A 20842-nucleotide genomic window follows, 5' to 3' on the forward strand; every position below is an offset into this window, starting at 1 on the left:
TTACTGCAGAGGATGGTATTGTAGGCCTCTATCAAAGGAGCCAGCATGGTGTATAGTGGTTTGAGCGTTGGACTATAACTGGAGACCAGGGTTCAAATCCTGGCTCAGCTGTGGAAACCCACTTGAGCAAGTCACACTCTCTCAACTACAGAAGATGGCAATGGCAAACCCCCCTAAGAAGAATGTTGTCAAGAAAACCCTTTGATAAGTTCACATGAGGGTAGCCATAAGCTGGAAATGACTTGAAGGCACACAGCAACAACACTCAAACAGCCACTGCACTAGTGTAACATCCATTGCGCTAGCAGAGATGTTTTTATACAGTTAATGAAAGAGAAGGATCTATTAGCTTTCTCTTTATCCTGCATCCCCCATCCTCTGCTTGAGGATACAGGTGAGATCTTAACTTCTCTACTGCATATTGTTTAGCTGTTTTAACTTGTGTTGTCAGCCCACTTAGAGTCCCATTTTGGGAGAAGGACAGGAAGAAAAGGGCCAAAATGTGTTCTGTTCAGTAATTGGCTGCATGCATAGTGTCTCCTGTTCTTCCACTTTTGCAGTGAAGAAAACCAGAGCAAATACACTAATTGAGTTTTTGCTCCACTTGTGGCATATTGTATCTAAGCCATAATGTGCTGGTGATGGAGCCAGATCTCAGCCTTGGAATGGCACTGGCTGTGGCTTTAGTTGTCGCTGTGCTGTACATGTGAATCTGTTTTTGCTATGTTGTAATCATGGGATTGGACAGTTGCGTCATGGTGTCTGTATTCTGATAATTATGAAACTATGTATCTTCTAGCTGTTCTCCTAATCAATATTCCTTGTACATATGTAAAAGTTCATTGATCAGATTCTCTATTGTTGCTGTGTGCGCCTTCAAGTCACTTCTGACTTATGGCTAGCCTAGGGTGAATCTGGCACAGGATTTTCTTGGCAAAATTTGTTCAGAGGGGGTTTGCTCTTGCCTTCCTGTGAGGCTGAGAAAGTGTGACTTGCCCAAGGTGGATTTCCCTAGCCAACCATGGGTTTGGATTTTTGTCTCCCAGTGTCCTAGTCCAACACTCAAAGCACTACACTATGCTGATTCTCTGGCATTCTCTTAGTTATGATTATCTTTTTCATGACCGAATTTGTAGTCTTTCTCATTTACTGCGCTTTTTGCCTTCTCCTGTTTTGAAAGGTACTCTTGGCAATCTAAACAAGAGAAGGACAAAGCCTCTGAAGTTCACTAAAATATAGCCTAATATAGGAAGTATAACAATAAAGTACAGTCAGCCCTTAGTATCTGCTGGTTCCAGGACTTCCACCACACCATGGATACCAAAATCAATGGATGCTCAAGGATCATTATATACAATGGCATAATAAAATGGTGTCCCTTATAAAAATGGCAAAGGCAAGGTTTACTTTTTTGAATGTTTGGGGTTTTGGGAGTATTTTCATGCATGCATTTTATCAAAAGTTTACCTATTGTAAATGACCAACATTTACTTTTTCCAAGAACAAGCTGTAGCCAATTAAGATTGTTAGTTGCCAGATGCAGCCTTCTTCAGTAGCATGTTTTAAAAGTTAATCTATCTGCTTGAGTGACAAACTAAAAGGAACAGTATTATTTTGTTTTGGATTTTTCCCCAACTCTTCAAATATCTAAATAGTTATGTAATTACTGACAGTTTAAGGGAGAGGAATCTAGAAGAAAGGGCAACTGAAGATATGAAATAAAAATTATTTTGTAATAACTTTAAGAGCATGATCCTAGATAAAACAAGTTTGGATAATACTGAGATGTCCTTGAGTTTGGATAATCCTTGAGAAGGCAGATCTGTCTATGGTGACACATGCCTTGATTACATCCTGTTTGAACTACTGTAACACACTCTATTTGCCAGCAGGTAAAAACATTCTTAAGAAGGCAGGCTTTTTAAAATTGTGCAACCCTGGTTTTACTTGGGAGGGAGGTGGTTTTAGATTATGTTTTTAACTTTTGTATGTTTTAAATTTTAACTTTGTAGTGTAGTGTTTTAATTAGGTAATTTTAATTGTCTTTAAAAATTGTTTTAATGTTTGTTTTTATATTGTGAACGGCCATGGGTCCCTGAAGGCGGCATAGAAATAAAATAAATACCTAAGAAGAAATAATACGCCTTCAGAATATATTGTCATTTATTATAGATTAAAAAGAAACATGTTTTCCCATTATTTAATGTAACTATTATGTTTGGAAGTTAATTCATTTTTATGACTGGTAATTGAAAAGTACCTGGTTTCATTTTATTCATACAAAGACGTACACACACACACACATTGGTTGTTATAAATTTGCATGTTTTTCACTACCTTTTAAAAAACACTTTACTCTAAAGCAGGGGTAGGCAAAGTACAAACTGAGGTAAGCATAAAGGCTGCATGTGTGCCCCACATGTGGGGGAGGGGCAGAGCCTCCCAAGGGGCTAAAAAATTCCTAAGAGCCTCTACAGATCGGCATTATATGATGGCGTAGTGGGAGTGTGGCGTATGCATGCCGCCCCTGCGCTAGTCATGCTGCACGTCCAGCCACATGGCAGAGGCGTCATGATGCTCCATTGGCACAGTGTTTAAAAATGCTGTACCAAAGGAGCGCTGAAAAGCCACTATCGCCATGGCTAGGGTGCCCTTTCCGCGGCATGAAAAGGAGCCACTTTTTGCAGTTTCTTTTTCCGCTGCAGAAGGGCCAGATCAGGGCCGTGGTGTGTAGTTGCTGCGGCCCTGATCTGGCGAGGAAAGGAGTGGTCTGTTGAGCCCCTAAATTCCCAAAATTAATTTCTAGAGGGTGTAACAGGCCATTTCCACCCTGGAGTCCCTGGCCCAGCCCCTTCAACAGTCAAAATGAAATTCTACTCTCTCTCTCTCTCTCTCTCTCTCTTTTTTTTTATTTATATGCATCCCTAAATGCCCTGTAAGTGTCCAGTAAGACCCCAGAACAAGCCCCCATGTCCTCAAGAGGATGTTTTGAGACCAAAGATTGATTTTTTTGGTAGGACTGATGAGGGTGCAGCCCTCCAAGGTCTGTTGGGGGAGCAAATGTGCCCCCCCTTTAGTCTTCCACAGTTGCCGACCTTGGCCTAAAGAACAATTAGTTTGACATTATATGCTGTTGTTTATTTTATTTATATCCCACCTTTTCCCAAATATAAGAGCACAAGTTACCAGATCCAGGGGAGAATCTTAAGGGTGAAAGGCCCCAGGGGTTGGAATGATGGAGCCAATCTGGACAGGGCTTCTAATCCTAGATGGCACTATAGACTGATCCCTTTCCTTCTCCTGCCTTCTCATACCCGTCCCTCCCCACAAGGCCAGTGGTGCCCATTAGAGCCCACATAGGGCATTTTGCTTATTTTTTCCTTCAAAACCTGAGAATTTTTCCCCTCAGAAGCATGAATGACAGAACACCATCAAATGGTTTGAGATGCAGATCAGGACTATATCAGAGGTTTAAGAGAGAATGACAAGACAAACCCAAAACTTTCCTGTCAGGCTGATGTTGCAACACAAATACCCAAGCTCTTCCTTGGGCATCTTCAGAGGGAATGAGACAGTTCAGTCTACAGGGTATACAAGTGGTGGCTGGTATACTCTGCAGTGTTAGTGGGACAGCGAGGCAGTTCTGGATTTTATTTTCAGTTTTTGAGGATCCATGGTGCCAAGCTTGTTTGGAGAACAGGTTCATTAGCTCATGCAATTCCTTTAAAGTTCAGTCTAAATCTCAGTGGATTCACAACTCCCATTGACATTGAGGGCCACCACCAGCTGCCACTGGAATATTTGGAGAAGCAAGTTCATGATGGATGTCAGAGCTGGGAGCAGAGTCAGATTACTTTACATCCAGCAGTGTGCTAAGCTATGATTAAAGACTCCTAAGTCACTGGGAGACTTAGGCCCCATGCTACTTATTTGTTATGTGAAAACTAGAGTGTATAAGGATTGGATGAATGGTGTCCATTTCCTCAGATTTTTTTTGTATTCTCATCTTTTTTCCTCATTACACTTCACTTCCAATAAAGAAATTCTCAAACTTGTGTTTCCTATGTACCAAATAAAAACTGCCAGAGGTCTCAGAGGACCACTTAATAAATCAGTAGAGGATTAGTTCTAGAAATGAAAACACATTAGTCCTGTTTTCATAACCATAGTTTTGGCTTTGCCTGGTTTTGTGAATAAAGTTCTTTGAAGCTGGATGCAAATCTTTGTCAACTTTAGCCTCAGTTCAGGTTCATGCTTCATCCTACTTCTGTATCTACACATAAGGGTAGCATGTGGTGAAAATTTTCTCTTCAACAGGTACATGCCTTGGTCAAAAGGGCCTCAAGATCCTTGATGTGAAAAAAATGCCAAAAAAAAATATTGGTTGTTCTGCAATCTTTCTATGGACCATCTGAATTAGGCTCACAGACAGCTTATGGTCTCTGACCATAGTTAGAAATCTTTTCTGTATCACGTGGTTGGATCTGAGCCACAGCTACACATTAGTTCTCTCTATCACCATATTCCTTGGTAGAATCTACTTGATCCTCTAGATATTTTTGGACTTCAGCTCAGCCCCTGTAGCCAATGGTAAAAGAATATGAGAATTGTAGTCTCAAACATTTACAAGGCCAAAGGTTACCTACTGCTGATATAGACACAGCCCAGCCATTCTTTTCAAAATTTGAAAATAATTAATTTTGAAAGTTACTAATTCAGGACTAGGATATACTTCACCTTTTCAAATGATTGAAGAATGTGGCATACACTATTCATTGTAATTCTAACAACAACCCTATAGAGAAGATCAATATTATCTCAGTGTTGCTGGAGGAGGGGGGAGAGGAGATGAAGCAGAGAGATAGTGACTTTGTGATGGAAGTGAGATTTTAACTGGATACTATAGCTCAGACTCATGGCTCTCCGAAATGCTTGCTCAAGAGACAAGATGTAGCCCTCCCTTACTTCTAGAACATAAAAAGATTATATGATTTATATGAAACAGTACTGGTCCTCCCAATTTTGTTGGACTTCTAATCCCATAAGCATTTCTAGCATATGTGATGGACTGAGATGGTTTGTAGTTGGAGAACATTTATGCAGCACAATTTACCTGCATCCTTGACAAGACATAAGTCCATTGTCTCCAGAGACTGCTTAATATTGCTCAAAATCTAGTTATTTTTGCTTAATGCTAGCTGCAAAATCAGTTACATTTTCAAGTCCTTTTATTCTCTCCATCAGAAAGGGAAAAGATTGAAATTGCTTTTCAAGGCTATGAATTAAAATACCAAACCAAAAGAAATATATGTCAAAACATTGTGTCCAGTCTTTTTTAAAATGTTGAGGTCATTAATCTAATTATGGTTTTGTGTGCCATCCACAAGCCAGCCTACACAACACAATTTCATCTTCATAGTAGTCAAAAGAGAAACTGTTTCATCTTAAGGGGACTTCCAGTGAGACCAACTAAAATATTTCCCATAGCTTTTCAGTTAAGTAAAATGGACATCTTTTGTTTCTTTCATAAGACTTTTCAATAGACAGAAATAATTTAAGAAAAAGCAATTCCCAGTTATGCCATTCGATCCATCTTTGTCAATTAGCTTTTCAGAGAACTATTTGGGTTCTCCCCCCGCCCCATTTGTTTGGATTGCATTAGTTCATGATAGGAGCACTGGTCTTATACCCCAAAGTTGATGTGCATGCTATTGTAATTAATTTCACAAACTGTTATGGAATGGGAGACGCTGTCCTTATGGTTTATAGATTAATTCTTCTTACACTTGCCAGGAAATAAGTCCTTTGCACCTGTATCACTGGCTGATGTCAAGTCAGCAGGAAATCTATTAGCCTGTTGCTGAAACTGAAGATACAGCATAGTAGATGGTCCGTCTTTGCATGCTTATTACAAAACAGCAGGCTGTCCAGCTGTCTAATAGTTATTTGCAGTTAATCTTATAAAGTCATGCATCATTATACACGTTACATATGAGCTAACGTTTACATAGGTGTTTTTGCACAGTCCTGATTTAAACCCACAAGAAGATCCTCCTTTTCCTCTCCTTTTCTTTTAGAGCCGATGTTTCATTACTTCATTAAATGATGCTTAGAAGAAAGTATCAGAAGTTTAAACTAGAACATAAGATATCTGAAGTAGTTACAGGCTTAAATATATTTGGCTGAATTCAAACTAAATTGTCCTGGTTTGTTATATCTTATCAGGAAGGTAAACATTCCACATGAAACATTAGAACACACTTTTCTTTTATGATCTATGTATCCCCAAATGCATCCAGTATGGATAATTGAAACCCTTTGCTAAATGTCATAATCTTCAAAGCTTTTGGAGATCATATTATTACTTCTATCTTTTTCTTGTTAAAATAATCTGGGTCAGACACAGGGTCATTTCAAACAATTTCTGCCACACCAGTCTCTTATGTTTAACCTCTCTTCTTGTTGCTTTTTCTTCCAAATTCTGCTTCATTTTTTCCTGACCTGTTTTTTTAACTCAATAGTATGGTTCATAAAAATCCTTTTGACTTACTTTTGAGTGTTTGCTGGTGATGTGTGATGGGTTGTTAGCTGTGGGTGCATCCAATAGCCTTACCTTCTCCTGACTTTCCCTTCAGGTTTCAGTTGTCCTCTTCATTAGAAATCTTCATGTTTATCTCTTACCAAAGGTTTCTGGTGTTGTTGTTTTTGTTTGTTTAACTGTCCTTAGTGTGGATCCTAAGACAGCAAGCTGAAATTTTGTCATGCTAGTCAGCACTGAAATGATTTGGTTCACAGTCTTTCCCCATCTTATACAAGTACCTGGAAGCAGAAGAAAAGGTTAAGAGAAGGTGAGCCCAGTCCAAGTCAGTAGTGGACATTGCTATGCTCTGCCTCATTCACAGTTTTTTCATGGAACCTAAGACATTATCACCCTCTGCTTATGACCCTCCTGTATTTTCCCATCATTGCTTTTGGGTGTGTTGTGGTTTTTTTCTGTCTATAAAATCAATTGAGATGAAGATCCATAAATACAATATCTTTACTTGCTATTGCTAGGACCCTTCTTTCTGAAATCACCTGTCTGTAGGATTGCACTGAAAGGCTGTAATCCTACACGTATTTGCTTAAGAGTAAGCCTCATTGATCACAGTGAGACTTACTGAGTTAATGTGTATTGGATTGCACTGTAAATGCAATAATTTCATTTCTGCTGTCTGTCCAGCAAAGACTAATGGAATTTTAGCTAAATCATTGGTAGTTTAGGTGTAAGAAATGTTTCAAAATATTTTTGCTTGAAAATATTTGTCAATATAGAATTTGTCCTTTGGATTTGAGATACAAGGTTGATGTTAATAGATAATAAGTAATAAGGTGGTCTAATTAAAAGAATTTTGTGACTGCTTTTGCATAGGAATAGAAAGATGTATAATCCTGTCTCCTATAATTTTGCTGAAAAAGTGATCTATTTGTATAGCCCAAATTTCTATCAGTATTAACTGTTCGAGTGTGTGCAAATATGCCTACTGGATTCTTCACTCTAATGAAGAGATGGTGTTTAAAATTCATAAAGGATTGTTTGATTTATTTGCTTGCCTCTAGCTGGGCTCTTGCAGCTTGTTCATATAGGTTTAGGAGTAAGTCTGACTGTGTTCAGTGGGACTGACTTTGTAGTAAGTGTGTATAGGATTAGACTTTTAACTGTTTTTGAAACTTGGGTCCAAAACACACTGCAGAAATAACCCAGTTTGAGATGGCTTTAATTGCCTTGGCTCTAGGGAATCCTGGGAATCATAGTTTATTGTGGTACAAGAGCATTCTGACCAAGAAAGTGAAATGTCTCATAAAACTACAGTTCCCAGAATTTCTTAGGAATCAGCCAGGGCAGTTAAAGCAGTCTCTCAGATTGGATTATTTCTGCACTGTGTTTTGAACTTTAATAAATTACCTGTCTTTTGACTTCAGCATTATGTGTAGCAGAGGTTCCCAACCTGGGTGCCCCACAAACCCCTTGGAAGCGAGATGGAATTTCAGGGGTGGACAAAGAATGGCTTGTGTCCTTGAGTGACGACTCCCAACTCATCACTCATATTTTTCTGAATGAATTGGAATCCTACTGCTCAATTTAGATTTCCATTTTTAAAGCTTATTTTTTAAAGCTCAGTTTGTTAACCCACAGTATTGTATGTGGTTAAGTATTTGGTTCAAAAATTAGAAATTAGATTTCATCATCTTCAAAATTGTTATTACTCTGGTAGGGGGTATGAACGTTAATCAAATATTTTCTAGGGATGTGGCATAGAGGGGCATAGAGAAGGTTAGGAACCACTGATCTAGAGGTACAAAAGTGTCAGATAGCATATACAGTATAGCTGTTACAGTTGAGAGCATTTAAAAGTAATAAATGCCGTATTTTATTGTTCTTTTCCCATACTATACTTCAAAATGCTTTTTTTAAACAAGACTTTTAAACTATCTTTTAATTTAAAAAGGCTACCAAATTCAGGATATAAATGCTTAGCTGACTTTTGGCACCTACACTGTGCATTCTGGATGGTTCTGAATTTGTGAGCAGAGTGGCCATAATATGTCTTCAATAAAATATAGTTGTCATGTTTCAGAGGTTATGGTTTTGAAAAATTACCAGTGAACCATCAGAGAGATACAGGGGTATAATATGTTATACACAGAGTCTTTGATCAGAACCAGATTGTGTCTGCAGCTGTTTACTAGCTTGGTCGAAAACATGATCTGATTTGGGTGAATAAGTTTTATTTGCTCTTATTAAACTATTATCTGCCCTCTGGATTCATCCTCCGCTAAATATATGATTACAGTTGCATTGTACTTTAAAAATCAAATGGGAGGCAATCTTTATGTGAGAAACAACATGTAATTTGCATGGAGATAGAGATTGTGTGTGTGTGAGAGAGAAATCATGTGTGTGTTAATTAGTAATGATGAACAAGGCAAACACATGTTTTCCAGCCTGAGTTGTAGAACTGCAGTTCAGAAACAACATTTGACATGCTTTCAATGGCTGAATGTAATATTTGTTTTTTTGTTATTTAATTTATATTCCACCTTTCTCTTAATCTGACAACCAGTGCAGAATTATAGCAAAATACAGTTAAGCCAATATATGGTATGAATAGACTAGGGCTGGATTTGAGTACTGAGTCCATGAAAAGGGTATTGCAGATTTAAGTGAAATGCATGAAGGGAGAAATGTGTGTCGTTAAAAATAAATGTATGAAGCGTTATTTCAATTGTACCCATTTTGAAAAAATGATTGTGTCACTCAGAAAAGGGGGTTTTCCTGTGGAAGAGATTAAAAATAAATTTAAGGAAGTACATTATGGCTCAAACACACAGTCTTTTAAAACTAAAAATTTGATTTTTTTTTAAAAAAAAAATTTCATTCTGATTCTAGTTAACATTTGTCAGAGCCAGGCCTGAACCTCAGTGTTGAATTCATTAGTATTGGAAATGCTAGCTTACCTCCATGAGTGACAAGAGAACAATAAACCTATTTTTAAAAATGCTTTTCTAACCAAGTATGACAAAACATATATTTGGGCATATCATGTCAGAGTTTTTCTTTTTAATCCTTTTCCAGAAATTCATTTCCAAAACAAAATTTATTGTAGTGAAGTCATGATGCAAGAAAATCCATTAGTCATGTCTTGTTTATGTAGTATCCAATAGTGCTTTTCTTAATTAGTTGAATATTTAGTAAATATGAAGTTGGAACTGAAGCTGGATTGCAAAATAACTTAAAACTAAAGCAGAAGGTATCATTGTACTAATAAATGTTTCCACGTGGTCGGAGTCTTGAGAGATGGAGTATGAATCTCAACAGCTAGGCCTCGAGGAAATGTAAAATTTAACTAAAGCAAAGTACAATAACATCCGAAAGCCACAAAACAGTGATACCCTTGTGGGGTCAACTAAAATGCATAAAATATATTATGCAAGCATTCAAAGCTCCACAGGCTTCTTTATCAGGCAAAGGTGTTAAACATAATATGAGAGTGGTAGTGGTGGATATGATGATGTCAGTCACAAGCCTGCATTTTGTCAGGTTGTTGTTGGTGGTGTTCTGAATATGGAAGGATATCTAACATCTTGAAAAAATGCAACATTGTCAAGATTTTTCCCCTGTATTATTTTAATACCTTGGCCTGATGAAGAAGCCAGTAGAGCTTTGAATGCTGGTGACATATATTTTATTCATTTTGGTTGGCCCAAAGGCATCACTGTTTTGTGGATTTTGGCTGTTATTGTACTTTGCTATATGGCCAACATGGCTACCCCTGAATATGTTTAGCTAAAACAAGGCTATTTTAATATCTGAACATGGTCTCTTAGGGGCAGATATACCAGGATCTGAAATATTTGTTTGTGTTTCTTTATTTTTATTTGAAAAATAAATGAGTCACCTTTCAAAAAAATTCAGCTTGATGTGTGTTCATTTCTAGCATTGTTTTTCCTGCATCTTGGAAGGCTTTATATGAAATAGGCTTGTGCAAATATGTAAGGCTTAACTAGTGCTTAGGGACTGGGAGTGATCTGTGGGACCTTCTTGTCAAGTTCAACAAATTCCTGCCCTTCTTGTGAGCTTCAGCATGAATTAAAACTGAGGCTGAGAATGCTCTGGAATATACTGATACTTGAAATTTATTTCAAGCTGCAGTTTTTCACCAGTGCTTAACCAAGTGAAAGAGGCAAGGTAATGGAGAATTTTCAGTGGAGAAGCCCTGTTGCTCTTGACATTTTTAAAAGGAAACTCTCTGTGACCTTTACTCTACTTTTCTTCATATTTATAAAATATATTGAAAGTGACATAAAGAGGTGTTAATATATCCATATTAACCATATTAAAATATAAACAAATCACTTCAAAGACCCACAATTTCCATTGGTGCAGATTAGTCCCACTACCAGTCCAGATTGGAGCTATTTTGCACCATTATGCAAAGGGATCTTGTAGCACCTTTGAGACTAATGGTGCAAAAGAAGTTGTAGCATAAACTTTCATAAACTTGGTCTACTTCCTCTGATGCAATTCTATACCTGAAAAAGTGTCATGAAGAGGATAATGGATTTCCACTCCATCCGGGTGAACTGCTTTCCAGGGGGGTAGAATTCAGAGATATAGCTGTGGTAGAGTCTCAAAAGTGCCACAAGATCCTTTTGCATACTGATATTAAAGATTAATATGCCTGTGTCTCTGAATTCTACCCCATGATTGTATTCCTGTAAGACGAATGAGTGAGTTCTGACTTAAACCCAGAGCTGAAGAACCGAAGAACCAAGGAATTGTGCTTTAAACATAGCTAAAGGACCAAACAAGATGGTTCCACACAAAGCACTGATGTGACGAATGTATTTGGCAACCGAGGCGAGGAAAGTCTGAAAACTTGGAAGCTGAAGCGGGGTGCCGTCCAGGTGTGACAAACTATGACCAGGAAGAACCTTATCTCCTGAGTCGCCATGATGAGGAACTGACAGGACAATGGAGAGCTTTGAACAGAACGAATTGCTTTGAACACGGACTGAACAACCTGTCTGTCCTCCCAAAAGAGGAAGTTGAGTAATGGGCTGCAATATTGCAAGACTTCAGCAGCCAAGAGCCAGAGAGAAGAAAAAGTATAAAGACCCTGGACTTTCATCTCCATTTTGTTGGCATCATCCGCGGCAACGGTGTCATCCCCAGCCTTCGAGAACAACTGATCAATGTTCGGCGGAAGGAAAGTGTGTGTGAGTATTGTATGAATGTGTGAGTGAAAGAGCTCTTGATAATCAATGTTTGTGTTACTTGTGTGATTCAATAAATGTTACATGCATGGTGTTTAAAACCAAATTTGGTGTCTCAATGTCTTTCTCAGCCTTGCTGTGAATAGGTCCACGGAGGGAGAGGTTCTCATCACACGCTCTCAGGATAAACAGGTTGCCCTTACAATCTTGGGCATAACATTCCTAATTGTTGTGGCCAATTCATTGTAACCCTTCTGGATAAGGCATGCTCTACTTAACTAGGCTGGTCCTTGAACAGTTTATCCCACAGTCTTCTGTTACAGCTTTGCTGTATTGGTAGGACCTGCCTAAGCTCTGTGCTGGGCTGTTTGAAGAGCCCAGGGTTACACTCCTACAACGGGACAGTAGAGTAGGGCCTAATGGAGGGAAGTTTAAAACATCAATCCTAAATTCAAATGGCATAAAATGAGTTTAAAAGCAGAGGCAAGAATTATCACCAAGAATCCATCAGAATAAAGTGGGAAGAGGGATGTCATGATCTCCAGAGGAGTGTGCCGAAAGAAGGGCAACCAAAATGGCAGAAGGTCTGAAAACCATGCCCTAGGAGGAGTGACTTGGGGAGCTGGATATGTTTTAGCCTGGAGAAGAGAAGGTTAAGAGGTGATATGATAGCCCTGTTTAAATATCTGAAGTGATGTCATATTGAGGATGGACCAAGCCCATTTGCTGCTTCACTGGGACATGGAACATTGGTGGCAAACTACAGGAAAAGAGACTCCACCTTAACATTAGGAAGGATTTCCTAACAGCAAGAGCTGTTCAATAGTGGAACACACTCCTTCAGAGAGTGGTGGAGTCTCCTTCTTTGGAGGTCATTAAACAGAGGCTGGATGGCCATCTGTTGGGGATGCTTTGATTGTGTATTCCTCCATAGCAGGGGACATAGCAAGGGGTTGAAGTTGATGGCCCTTGAGGTTTCTTCCAACTCTATGATTCTATGATGAAGCAGAAGGTCCAGTTACAGAGGTATGAGGTTATCTTTGCCTGTTGGATTGGTGCTGAAACCTTAAATCTGGTCATAGTGAAAATCTCTGAACTCAGGGGTTTTTTTCCCATTGACATCCTACGCTGGCAATTCCTGTTTACTTTTGAGTTTGCTCTGAAAAACAAATTGAATTTGACTAGCTTTAAAGTGTGGCAGAAGAGACTTGAAAGAGAATATTTTAATAAGTTTCCACTCAATTATTTTCATCTGTTAAAATGGCATTGTGTTGAAACCAAGAGTCTACTAATCCTGGCAGCCTGCTGTGTCAGCACTTTTTTCATTTTTTCATGGCTTTGCATTTTATTAAATCAATATATTCCTTTTGGCCTCACTATAAAGGAGGAAGCTGTGGTGGGTCATTTAGGACACTCCAATACAGATTTCATGATTTGTGCAACCTTAAGCTGGAAAATAGTATACAAGGTCACTCTAAGCAATATTATGTATATTCTGAAGGAAAGCAAAATAATGATGAAATTAATTAGTAATTTCCTGTCAGGAACTCTTATGGGGGAAAAAATACTTCGAGAGAATGATGCTAATAATATGAATTGCTTGCTATTTTAAAATAATTGCAGCTGAAAAAGCACAAGGAAACCCAAAGACTCACTTCCAAATATTTTAAATATCTGAAAGTGGCTCTAGAGAGTAATTTGTATTCTCCAAAGGTCTTTCTCCTGCCTGGAAAAGGTATGTGTTGTTCTTTTTTAAATAACAGTTCCTGATAAATATTGCTGTTATTTTAATGGGGAGATTATATTACCCCCCTCCTTTTTTTTTGCAAACTATGATCAAGATCCAAAGATTTGATGAGGCAAAGACAAATTACTTCTTGCACTATTCCATGTGTGCAAGAATTAACTAGTATTGTCTTCATAGACTTGACAGCATCTCCTTAGGGTTCTAGATATGGGGCTTTTTTGGCAAGCTGTACCCAAAAATACCAGCTGTCTATGGTTGGTATCCTATGGAATCCTGGGACTTGCAGTTTTTTGTGGCACCAAAGGTCTCTGCGAGAGAAGTCTAAATATCTCACAAAACTGAAAATCCCTTTTGTTACATACGCAGTAGCAAAGACTCATCGCAGACCAAGAATCCATTGTCTTTGTTTATACCTTTGCTAATGGATTGAAATTCGTGAATATAATTAAGTTCAGCTGTTTCTCTTTCAAGTCTTCTTTTGAAATTCCTTCCTCAAGGACTGTGACCTTTAAATCCCTTACTGTATGTCCAGAGAGGTTGAAATGCTCTGCAGCTGGTTTTTTGGGTATTGCCACTTCTAATGTCTAGCCTGTGTCCATTTATCCTCTTGCACAGAGAATGTTCTGTTTGTACAATGTAGAATTTTATAGGAGTTAAAGTACAGTACTTACATTGACCCATGGATAAGTAATTCCAGGCTTTTGGGGTCAGTTTTTTTTTTTTTACTAAAATTTCTAGACCAATGGTCACCCTTCAGATTTGGATCTCATAGAAATAGGCACTGTATTATTAGTGTCAATTATTTTAAATATCTGAAGCTACTTAGGGTCAGACAGACCATTTCTGTTGACATGTGACTGTGCTGTTTTCAAATCATTTTGTATCAATCCATAGCTGGAGCGTGTCCAAAGGAGGGCGACTAAAATGTTGAAGGATCTGGAAACCATGTCCTATGAGGAACGACTTAGGGAGCTGGGGATGTTTAGCTTGGAGAAGAGAAGTTTATTATAGCCCTGTTTAGATATTTGAAGGGATGTCATATTGAGGAAGGAACAAGCTTGTTTTCTGCAGCTCCAGAGACTAGGACCCGGAACAATGGATGCAAGCTACAAGAAAAGAGATTCCGCCTCAACATTAGGAAGAACTTCCTGACAGTAAGGGCTGTTTGACAGTGGAGCAAATTCCCTCGGAGTGTAGTGGAGTCTCCTTCTTTGGAGGTCTTTAAGCAGAGGCTAGATGGCCATCTAGCTTTGATTGAGATTTCCTGCATGGCAGGAGGTTGGACTGGATGGTCCTTGTGGTCTCTTCCAACTCTACGATTCTATGATTCTATGATTTTATGATTCTTATAGAGCATGCAATAGTATGCTATCAAGGTTACAGTCAGTTTTAGAGGTTATTCTTTCATTGCAGATGAGCAATTTTATGATTAAAAAGTTGTCCAGTTAACATGTTTTCTCTTTTTTTATGATTAAGAAGTTGTTGAAAATAAGTGCTTCTCCTTTGTCAAACAATATTTTCCCAAATGTCCTCAATCCGTTTGCAGTTAATGACAACACACCTACATTTAACATGCATATTTTAAAGTAGCAAAGAGCAAATGGTTTTTGTTGCAAAATTTGTTGAGAGGAGTTTTGTCTTTGTTTCCTCTGTGACTGAGAGAGTGTGATTTGCTGAGTTTTCATGGCTGAGTGGGGATTTGATCCTCGGTCTCCAGAGTCGTAGTCCATCTCTAAAACTACTACACCAAACTGGCTTTCAACAAAGCAAATATTGAGATGCATTTCTACCGACCCTTGTTATACGCTGGGGTTTGGTTCCAAGATCCCCATGTATAACAAAATCCATGTATGCTCAAGTCCTATTAAATATAATGGCAGAGCAAAATGGTGTCCCTTATAAAAATGGAAAATCAAGGTTTGATATTTGAAATTTACATTTTCAAACCGTGTATGCTTGAATCTGTGTATAAAAAACCCATGTTTAAGAAAGGCCAACTGTAGTCCCCTTTTCAGATGCTGTTTGCATTGAAAAGAAACCTTCCACTGGTGCTGATTCATTTTTACAAAATACAAAGCAAATTAAATGCAAAAAAATTATTAAGCATCAAATCTCATTTAATCCTTAGTGCAGAACTATGAAAGCATTTCCATTCTGTTTAAATAGCAAAGAGTGTGTCATTGTTATCTTGCAAGGAGTTTCCTATGAATTAAGCATACTGAGAATTTCTGTTGGCCAACATGTGCCTCTCTCTGAAACAGTGGGAGGCTATGTGTTAGAGTATTTAGAGAATGACCTAGTTTATGGGCAAGCTGAAGACATCTGCCGCTCAGTCTTCACTCAGCCATCACCTCCTATAGAAAGGGCAAGCCAGAAACACATTTTGCGTGCTACATTCAAAGATAGAAATGTATTTTGGCTATTCTTCAGCATTTCCCACTCTAGTTTCTTTCCAAGGCTTCTGGCTGACACTCTCAGCTTCTTGACCTTAGGGTGCTGATGACCTGCGCTAGTTGCAGCTTATCACTCAACTATGTAAATTACCATAGTGAGCAGCAGTGTTGAATAAAAGAAGTAAAGAAGAAAAGGGGTTAACTGTCTTAGAAAGATGGCAACTCACAGTGAAGGGAAATAAATAGAGTGGTTATTTAAGCATTAAAGAACCAGTGCAGTGCGATGATTTGAGAGTTGGACTAGGACTCTGGAGACCAGGGTCTGAATTCTAGCTTGGCCATGTAAGCCTATTGTGTAACCTTGCACAAGTCACACTATCTCAGTCTCAGAGGATGGCAATGGCAACACACACACACACACACCCCCAAAGAAATGTCCCAAAAAAAACCCCATGATAGGGTCGCCTTAGGGTCACCATAAGTCAGAAACAAAGGCACACAACAACAATAAGCATTGCTCAAAAAAGAGGAAATAGAGAAATAGAGGGTCCATATTTACATCTCAGTGTAATATGCACATTCAGATCTATGTGCAAATGTAGATATAGTTACTACAATTTAAATAGGAATAATACATTTTGTAAAATGCAAAATTAAAAAAAACACTCCAGTACCAAACTGATTGTTTCTGTGGCATAGTAGAGGTGCGAGACTATCATGGCATTTAGAACAGTATCACAATGTCGGCCATAGAAATAGTGTAACCCTTAATGCAGAGAGAGAACAATACCATATGTTTACGTAGTGGTAAAAGCATTGTCAAAAAAAATCTACCTGTAGAAGCAAATTTATTGGTTCTTCTGAGCAGACTCGCATATAGTAAATGTAAAACAGTCTATTTTTGTATGCCTGAGCATTAAAAAATAGCTCTGGCCAGTGTTCAGTATGTATGTGTTTTATGTGCATGTGAGAGAAATGCTCAAGCAGCCAGATCTCTGCATATACTTTTTCTTCTCTTTTTAAACTGCTTGTTGGTTTGGCTATAGAAATGGCTTCAGAGACCAATACAGATTTCTCCCTGGTGTGTTAATATATTCTTTGGATTCTGCTCACTGATTTCAGCTTTATGTCTAACCTGAGACCAAACCCAAGTGTATCCAAGTGGAACTTTAAACCTGAACTACGCAGGGTCCGACCTCATAGGTCAGGAGTGAACTGTGTAACACATAGCTGGCCAACAATTTGTCCATTCTCCAGCACCATTTTGTGGTCTACAGCCTCCTGCTGGACTAGAAGGGTCTCCTCTTTCATTTGAAAGAGTTGCATTAATATTTCTTGGTGTTGGATGGAAAATTTTTTTACAACTTATGGATAAGCACGAGGCATGTTAAATAGATAGACGTCCACTTCTTTTGTGTTCATGTATCACTACATCTCCCCCCACCCTCGGTTTGGTTTGCTTGTATTAAGAAAATGTAAATATATTCCTTATGAGATAACCCAGGGACTGGGAGGAAATAATGGCTATTTGATATAAGAGGCAAACAATAAGACAATAATGTTTCATACCAAACTTATCCTAAGGAGACGGAAGCCTGCTAAGGCTGTCCATAATGCCAATTACCTGTAAGCAAATCCTGTTAACATAATTGAGGTTCCTTCCAAGTAAAGCTTTTTATCAGTTCTTCCAGATCAGTCTAAAGAAGCGTGAGTCCTGGTCCTTGGGTCTTACCACTTGGTGTCACTTCTGCATCCGCTCACTCCATTCCTTTTTTTTTTTTTTGGGGGGGGGGGGGGATTTTTTAAAATTTTTTTCCAAAGGGTTTTTAAATCCAAAACACTTCTACTCCTAAACAGGGATTAGGCAGGGACTAGCCCTCAGACCTACAAAGTTACACCATTCCTGGGCTAGATGGACAGGTAGGTCAAGGCAGCTTGTTATGTTTCAGTCCATTCCTAGTTCTTAGCTCTTGCCAATATTAATAGGGATGTGTTTGCATGCACCCCTCTTTGAAGAAAACTTGGACTATGCTATAATATTAATTTGAAATGATCAGAAATATTGTGGATTCGTTTAGCTATTTAGAGTTTAAAATGTCTTTGATCAGACAGTTCAGTGTTTTTTCCCCAAATGGCTGAGGTTTCCCCCTAAGAAAGTTGAAAATAAAATATGTAGTTTTGGAGAGAAATCTTGACAATTCTTGTGTCTTCATTCCTGGTTTGTCTGCAATTTTGTTGTTTTGCTGTTATATGTCTTCAAGGCAACCCTGATCTATGGTGAGAATGTTACAGGGATTGCTTGGCAAGATTTAGTCAAACAAGGCTTGCCGTTGCCTTCTTATTAAACTGAGAAAGTATGACTTTCTTTTATATAATGAATTTCCATGCTAAGCTGGTCTTCCACGGGTTTTCTAAAATCCTTGTCCAGCACTGAAACCACTACACCATACTGGCTGTGGCGGCTACATACAGCTAACTTTTCCTATCAATCACAATCCATAGTATTTTCTTCAGAGTGGGGGTACCTTTTTCTTTCAGACATTTATACATAAAATATGTATGAATGTTGTATAGAGTGGATGTAGTAATGAACTCTGAGCAGGATAATTAAAAAGTACACTTGCTAAGTGCTCTCAGCCAGTAAGTATCTATTGATGTATATAAGGCAGTTCATTACACAAGTTTGTATAACTTTCAGGCTTACAAACTCTGCAGAAATCTCTGTATCCAATTAGAGTTGTTTCATGTTTTGGAATCTTGTGAAAACAAAACAGCTAGACACATTTTTAAAAAAGGAAACTTCAGAGTCGTCTTGTCTGCTTATGTCATCCCATATTTTCCTCCCAGTAATTACTGATAGAGTTCTCCTTTTGGTACAGTATGCGCATGGAACAGAACAGTTTAAAAATAGTGAGTGCTATCCTGCAGCCTGCAAAAACATTAGGATAAAGTAGGTTCACCTGCCCATGAAAGTCTTTGTTTGGCAACCTAGAGGGAAATTGTAGTTGTATTGCCTGCATCACAAACAAACCCTCACTTAATAGATCTGTTACATATTTTACTTGAGCAGTTAATGTAGTAGTTATAATTTTGAACAGTAGGGTGTATGTAATTGGCTGTTTAAAAGTTTTATTCCTCAAAATACTCTGGTTTTGTACATTGTCTTTTTTGCCATTAGTTATACAAAGGTTGCCCTCTAGTGTCTAAGTAAAATACCATTTCTTACATGTATATTCTCTGGATATCTGTTCTTGAGAGTATAATGCAAAGTCTGTATGGAGAAAATGCATAGATCTGTAAGTGACTGCAAAGGCAAATAGTTCCAAGCACCAGCTGATTAGGTGCAAATGAAGCAAACATTTCACTTTCTTGCACATTTATTTTAAAATCTCAAGCTCAGTATATTGGTCTGCCTATCTAAAAAGAAATACATAAAATTGGTAAACCAGACTTTTTGTACAAGGGAATTCCAAAATCCAGGGACTATCACCAATTATTCTATTCTTCATTGTTTCCATTTTCATCCCTAATGGTGATAGCACCTGTAGAGGGTTTCCAGGTGTGCTTAATTTGGATTGTGATGGAGATGCTAGATCATATATGCTAAAAGGATATCACTGCATGTGAATTTTCATTTGCTAGAATGTTTGCAAAACATGTCTAGTTTCATGTGCTGTTGTGAGATTAGAAAAGGGGAAGAATATTAGACCTTTCATTGGTTAAATATGTATCTATATTATCCTAAGTCAGCATTGTGGTAATAAGCAGACAAAAAACTTTTGAAGTTTTGTCTCTGTAGAAAAGATACATGGTTAGTATCAGAGCTTCTTCTACGGTCCACCTGCCTTGTGGAAGCTGATAGAAAGAGAGCCATGCTACTCCAATGAATTTTAATAAGCTAAAATAATGACTCCATTCAGGAAATCTATGTAGTTTAGCGTGCTTTAACAAATTAACAATTTAACTGATTTTACCCAAGTTCTTGATAATAACTGTTGAAAATACTACTTCATTCTAAGAGACCCAACCTACGATATTTTCTTAATCTTCTGTTACAGCTCTTTAAAGGTGTTATGCATTGCTTTCGAAGTGTTGCAGGGCTTGCAGTACATGAACAAGCATGGAATAGTCCACCGAGCTCTTGCACCTCGAAACATCCTCATGGATCAAGAGGTAAGACTACACCATTTATTTCAGTCTACATTGTTTTTCTACATAATTTTGAGGGGGGGGGAAATATCTCTTATAAATCAGTAACTTGCAATAAAAGGTATTGAAATTGAAACTGCAGGCAGATTCTGGGAAAGTTACTGAAACTAAAAATTAAGATGGATTCTCATACTGACATTTGCCAATGTGTAGATTTATATACATCAAAGACTGAGTACCTCAAGCCTTGTTTCTGTTTCTACTCTTCATGGAGTCCATATCAAGCCTTCTGGGCTTCCCCATTATGGATACTATAATTTGGTGGTTGTCCAGCTGTTGTGTGTGTGTGTTTTCATTTTTGTAAGATTTGAATGCCCCTTCTGAACCTTGACTACTAATTGTTGTTGTTCTATTTATTTATACTTCCCTTTTCCCCAGGATGAGGACTCAAGGGGCTTGCAAATTATGACTACAATGTACAGTATTTACAAGCATACAAAAAACAACAATAAAATAGAGCTAAACTATTAACAATATCAAAACATACAATTATAAAGAATGAAAAGTAGTTAAAATTGTTTGTTTGAAACAATCAAGCTTCAACCCATCTTCTTTTTTTCAATATTGTTAACATTTAACCACTAATTTGTGGTCATAAAAAGACAGTAAATTATGGTACAGGCTTTTCATGTATTTTACAAAGAAAGAGCATAATAACAAGGACTCTGGGGATGGTTTCACTGAGATTGTGACAGTAATTGAAGAACATGATGCTTAATCAAAATTTTTCCTTTTT

At 38.0% G+C, this 20842-nt stretch overlaps 1 protein-coding gene across 2 annotated transcripts in view; it reads left to right on the forward strand.

Annotated features, from left to right (window-relative positions):
• The window catches only part of TBCK (TBC1 domain containing kinase), a 99818-nt gene that overhangs the window by 9535 nt on the left and 69441 nt on the right, over positions 1–20842 (forward strand). For both annotated transcript variants that reach the window (XM_042468469.1, XM_042468470.1), the window contains exon 4: positions 19956–20070. In XM_042468469.1, the coding sequence (XP_042324403.1) occupies positions 19956–20070 (115 nt within the window). The remainder of the gene's footprint in view (positions 1–19955; positions 20071–20842) is intronic.

Source organism: Sceloporus undulatus, chromosome 5 (assembly GCF_019175285.1).
Source record: "Sceloporus undulatus isolate JIND9_A2432 ecotype Alabama chromosome 5, SceUnd_v1.1, whole genome shotgun sequence".
Lineage (NCBI taxonomy): Eukaryota > Metazoa > Chordata > Lepidosauria > Squamata > Phrynosomatidae > Sceloporus > Sceloporus undulatus.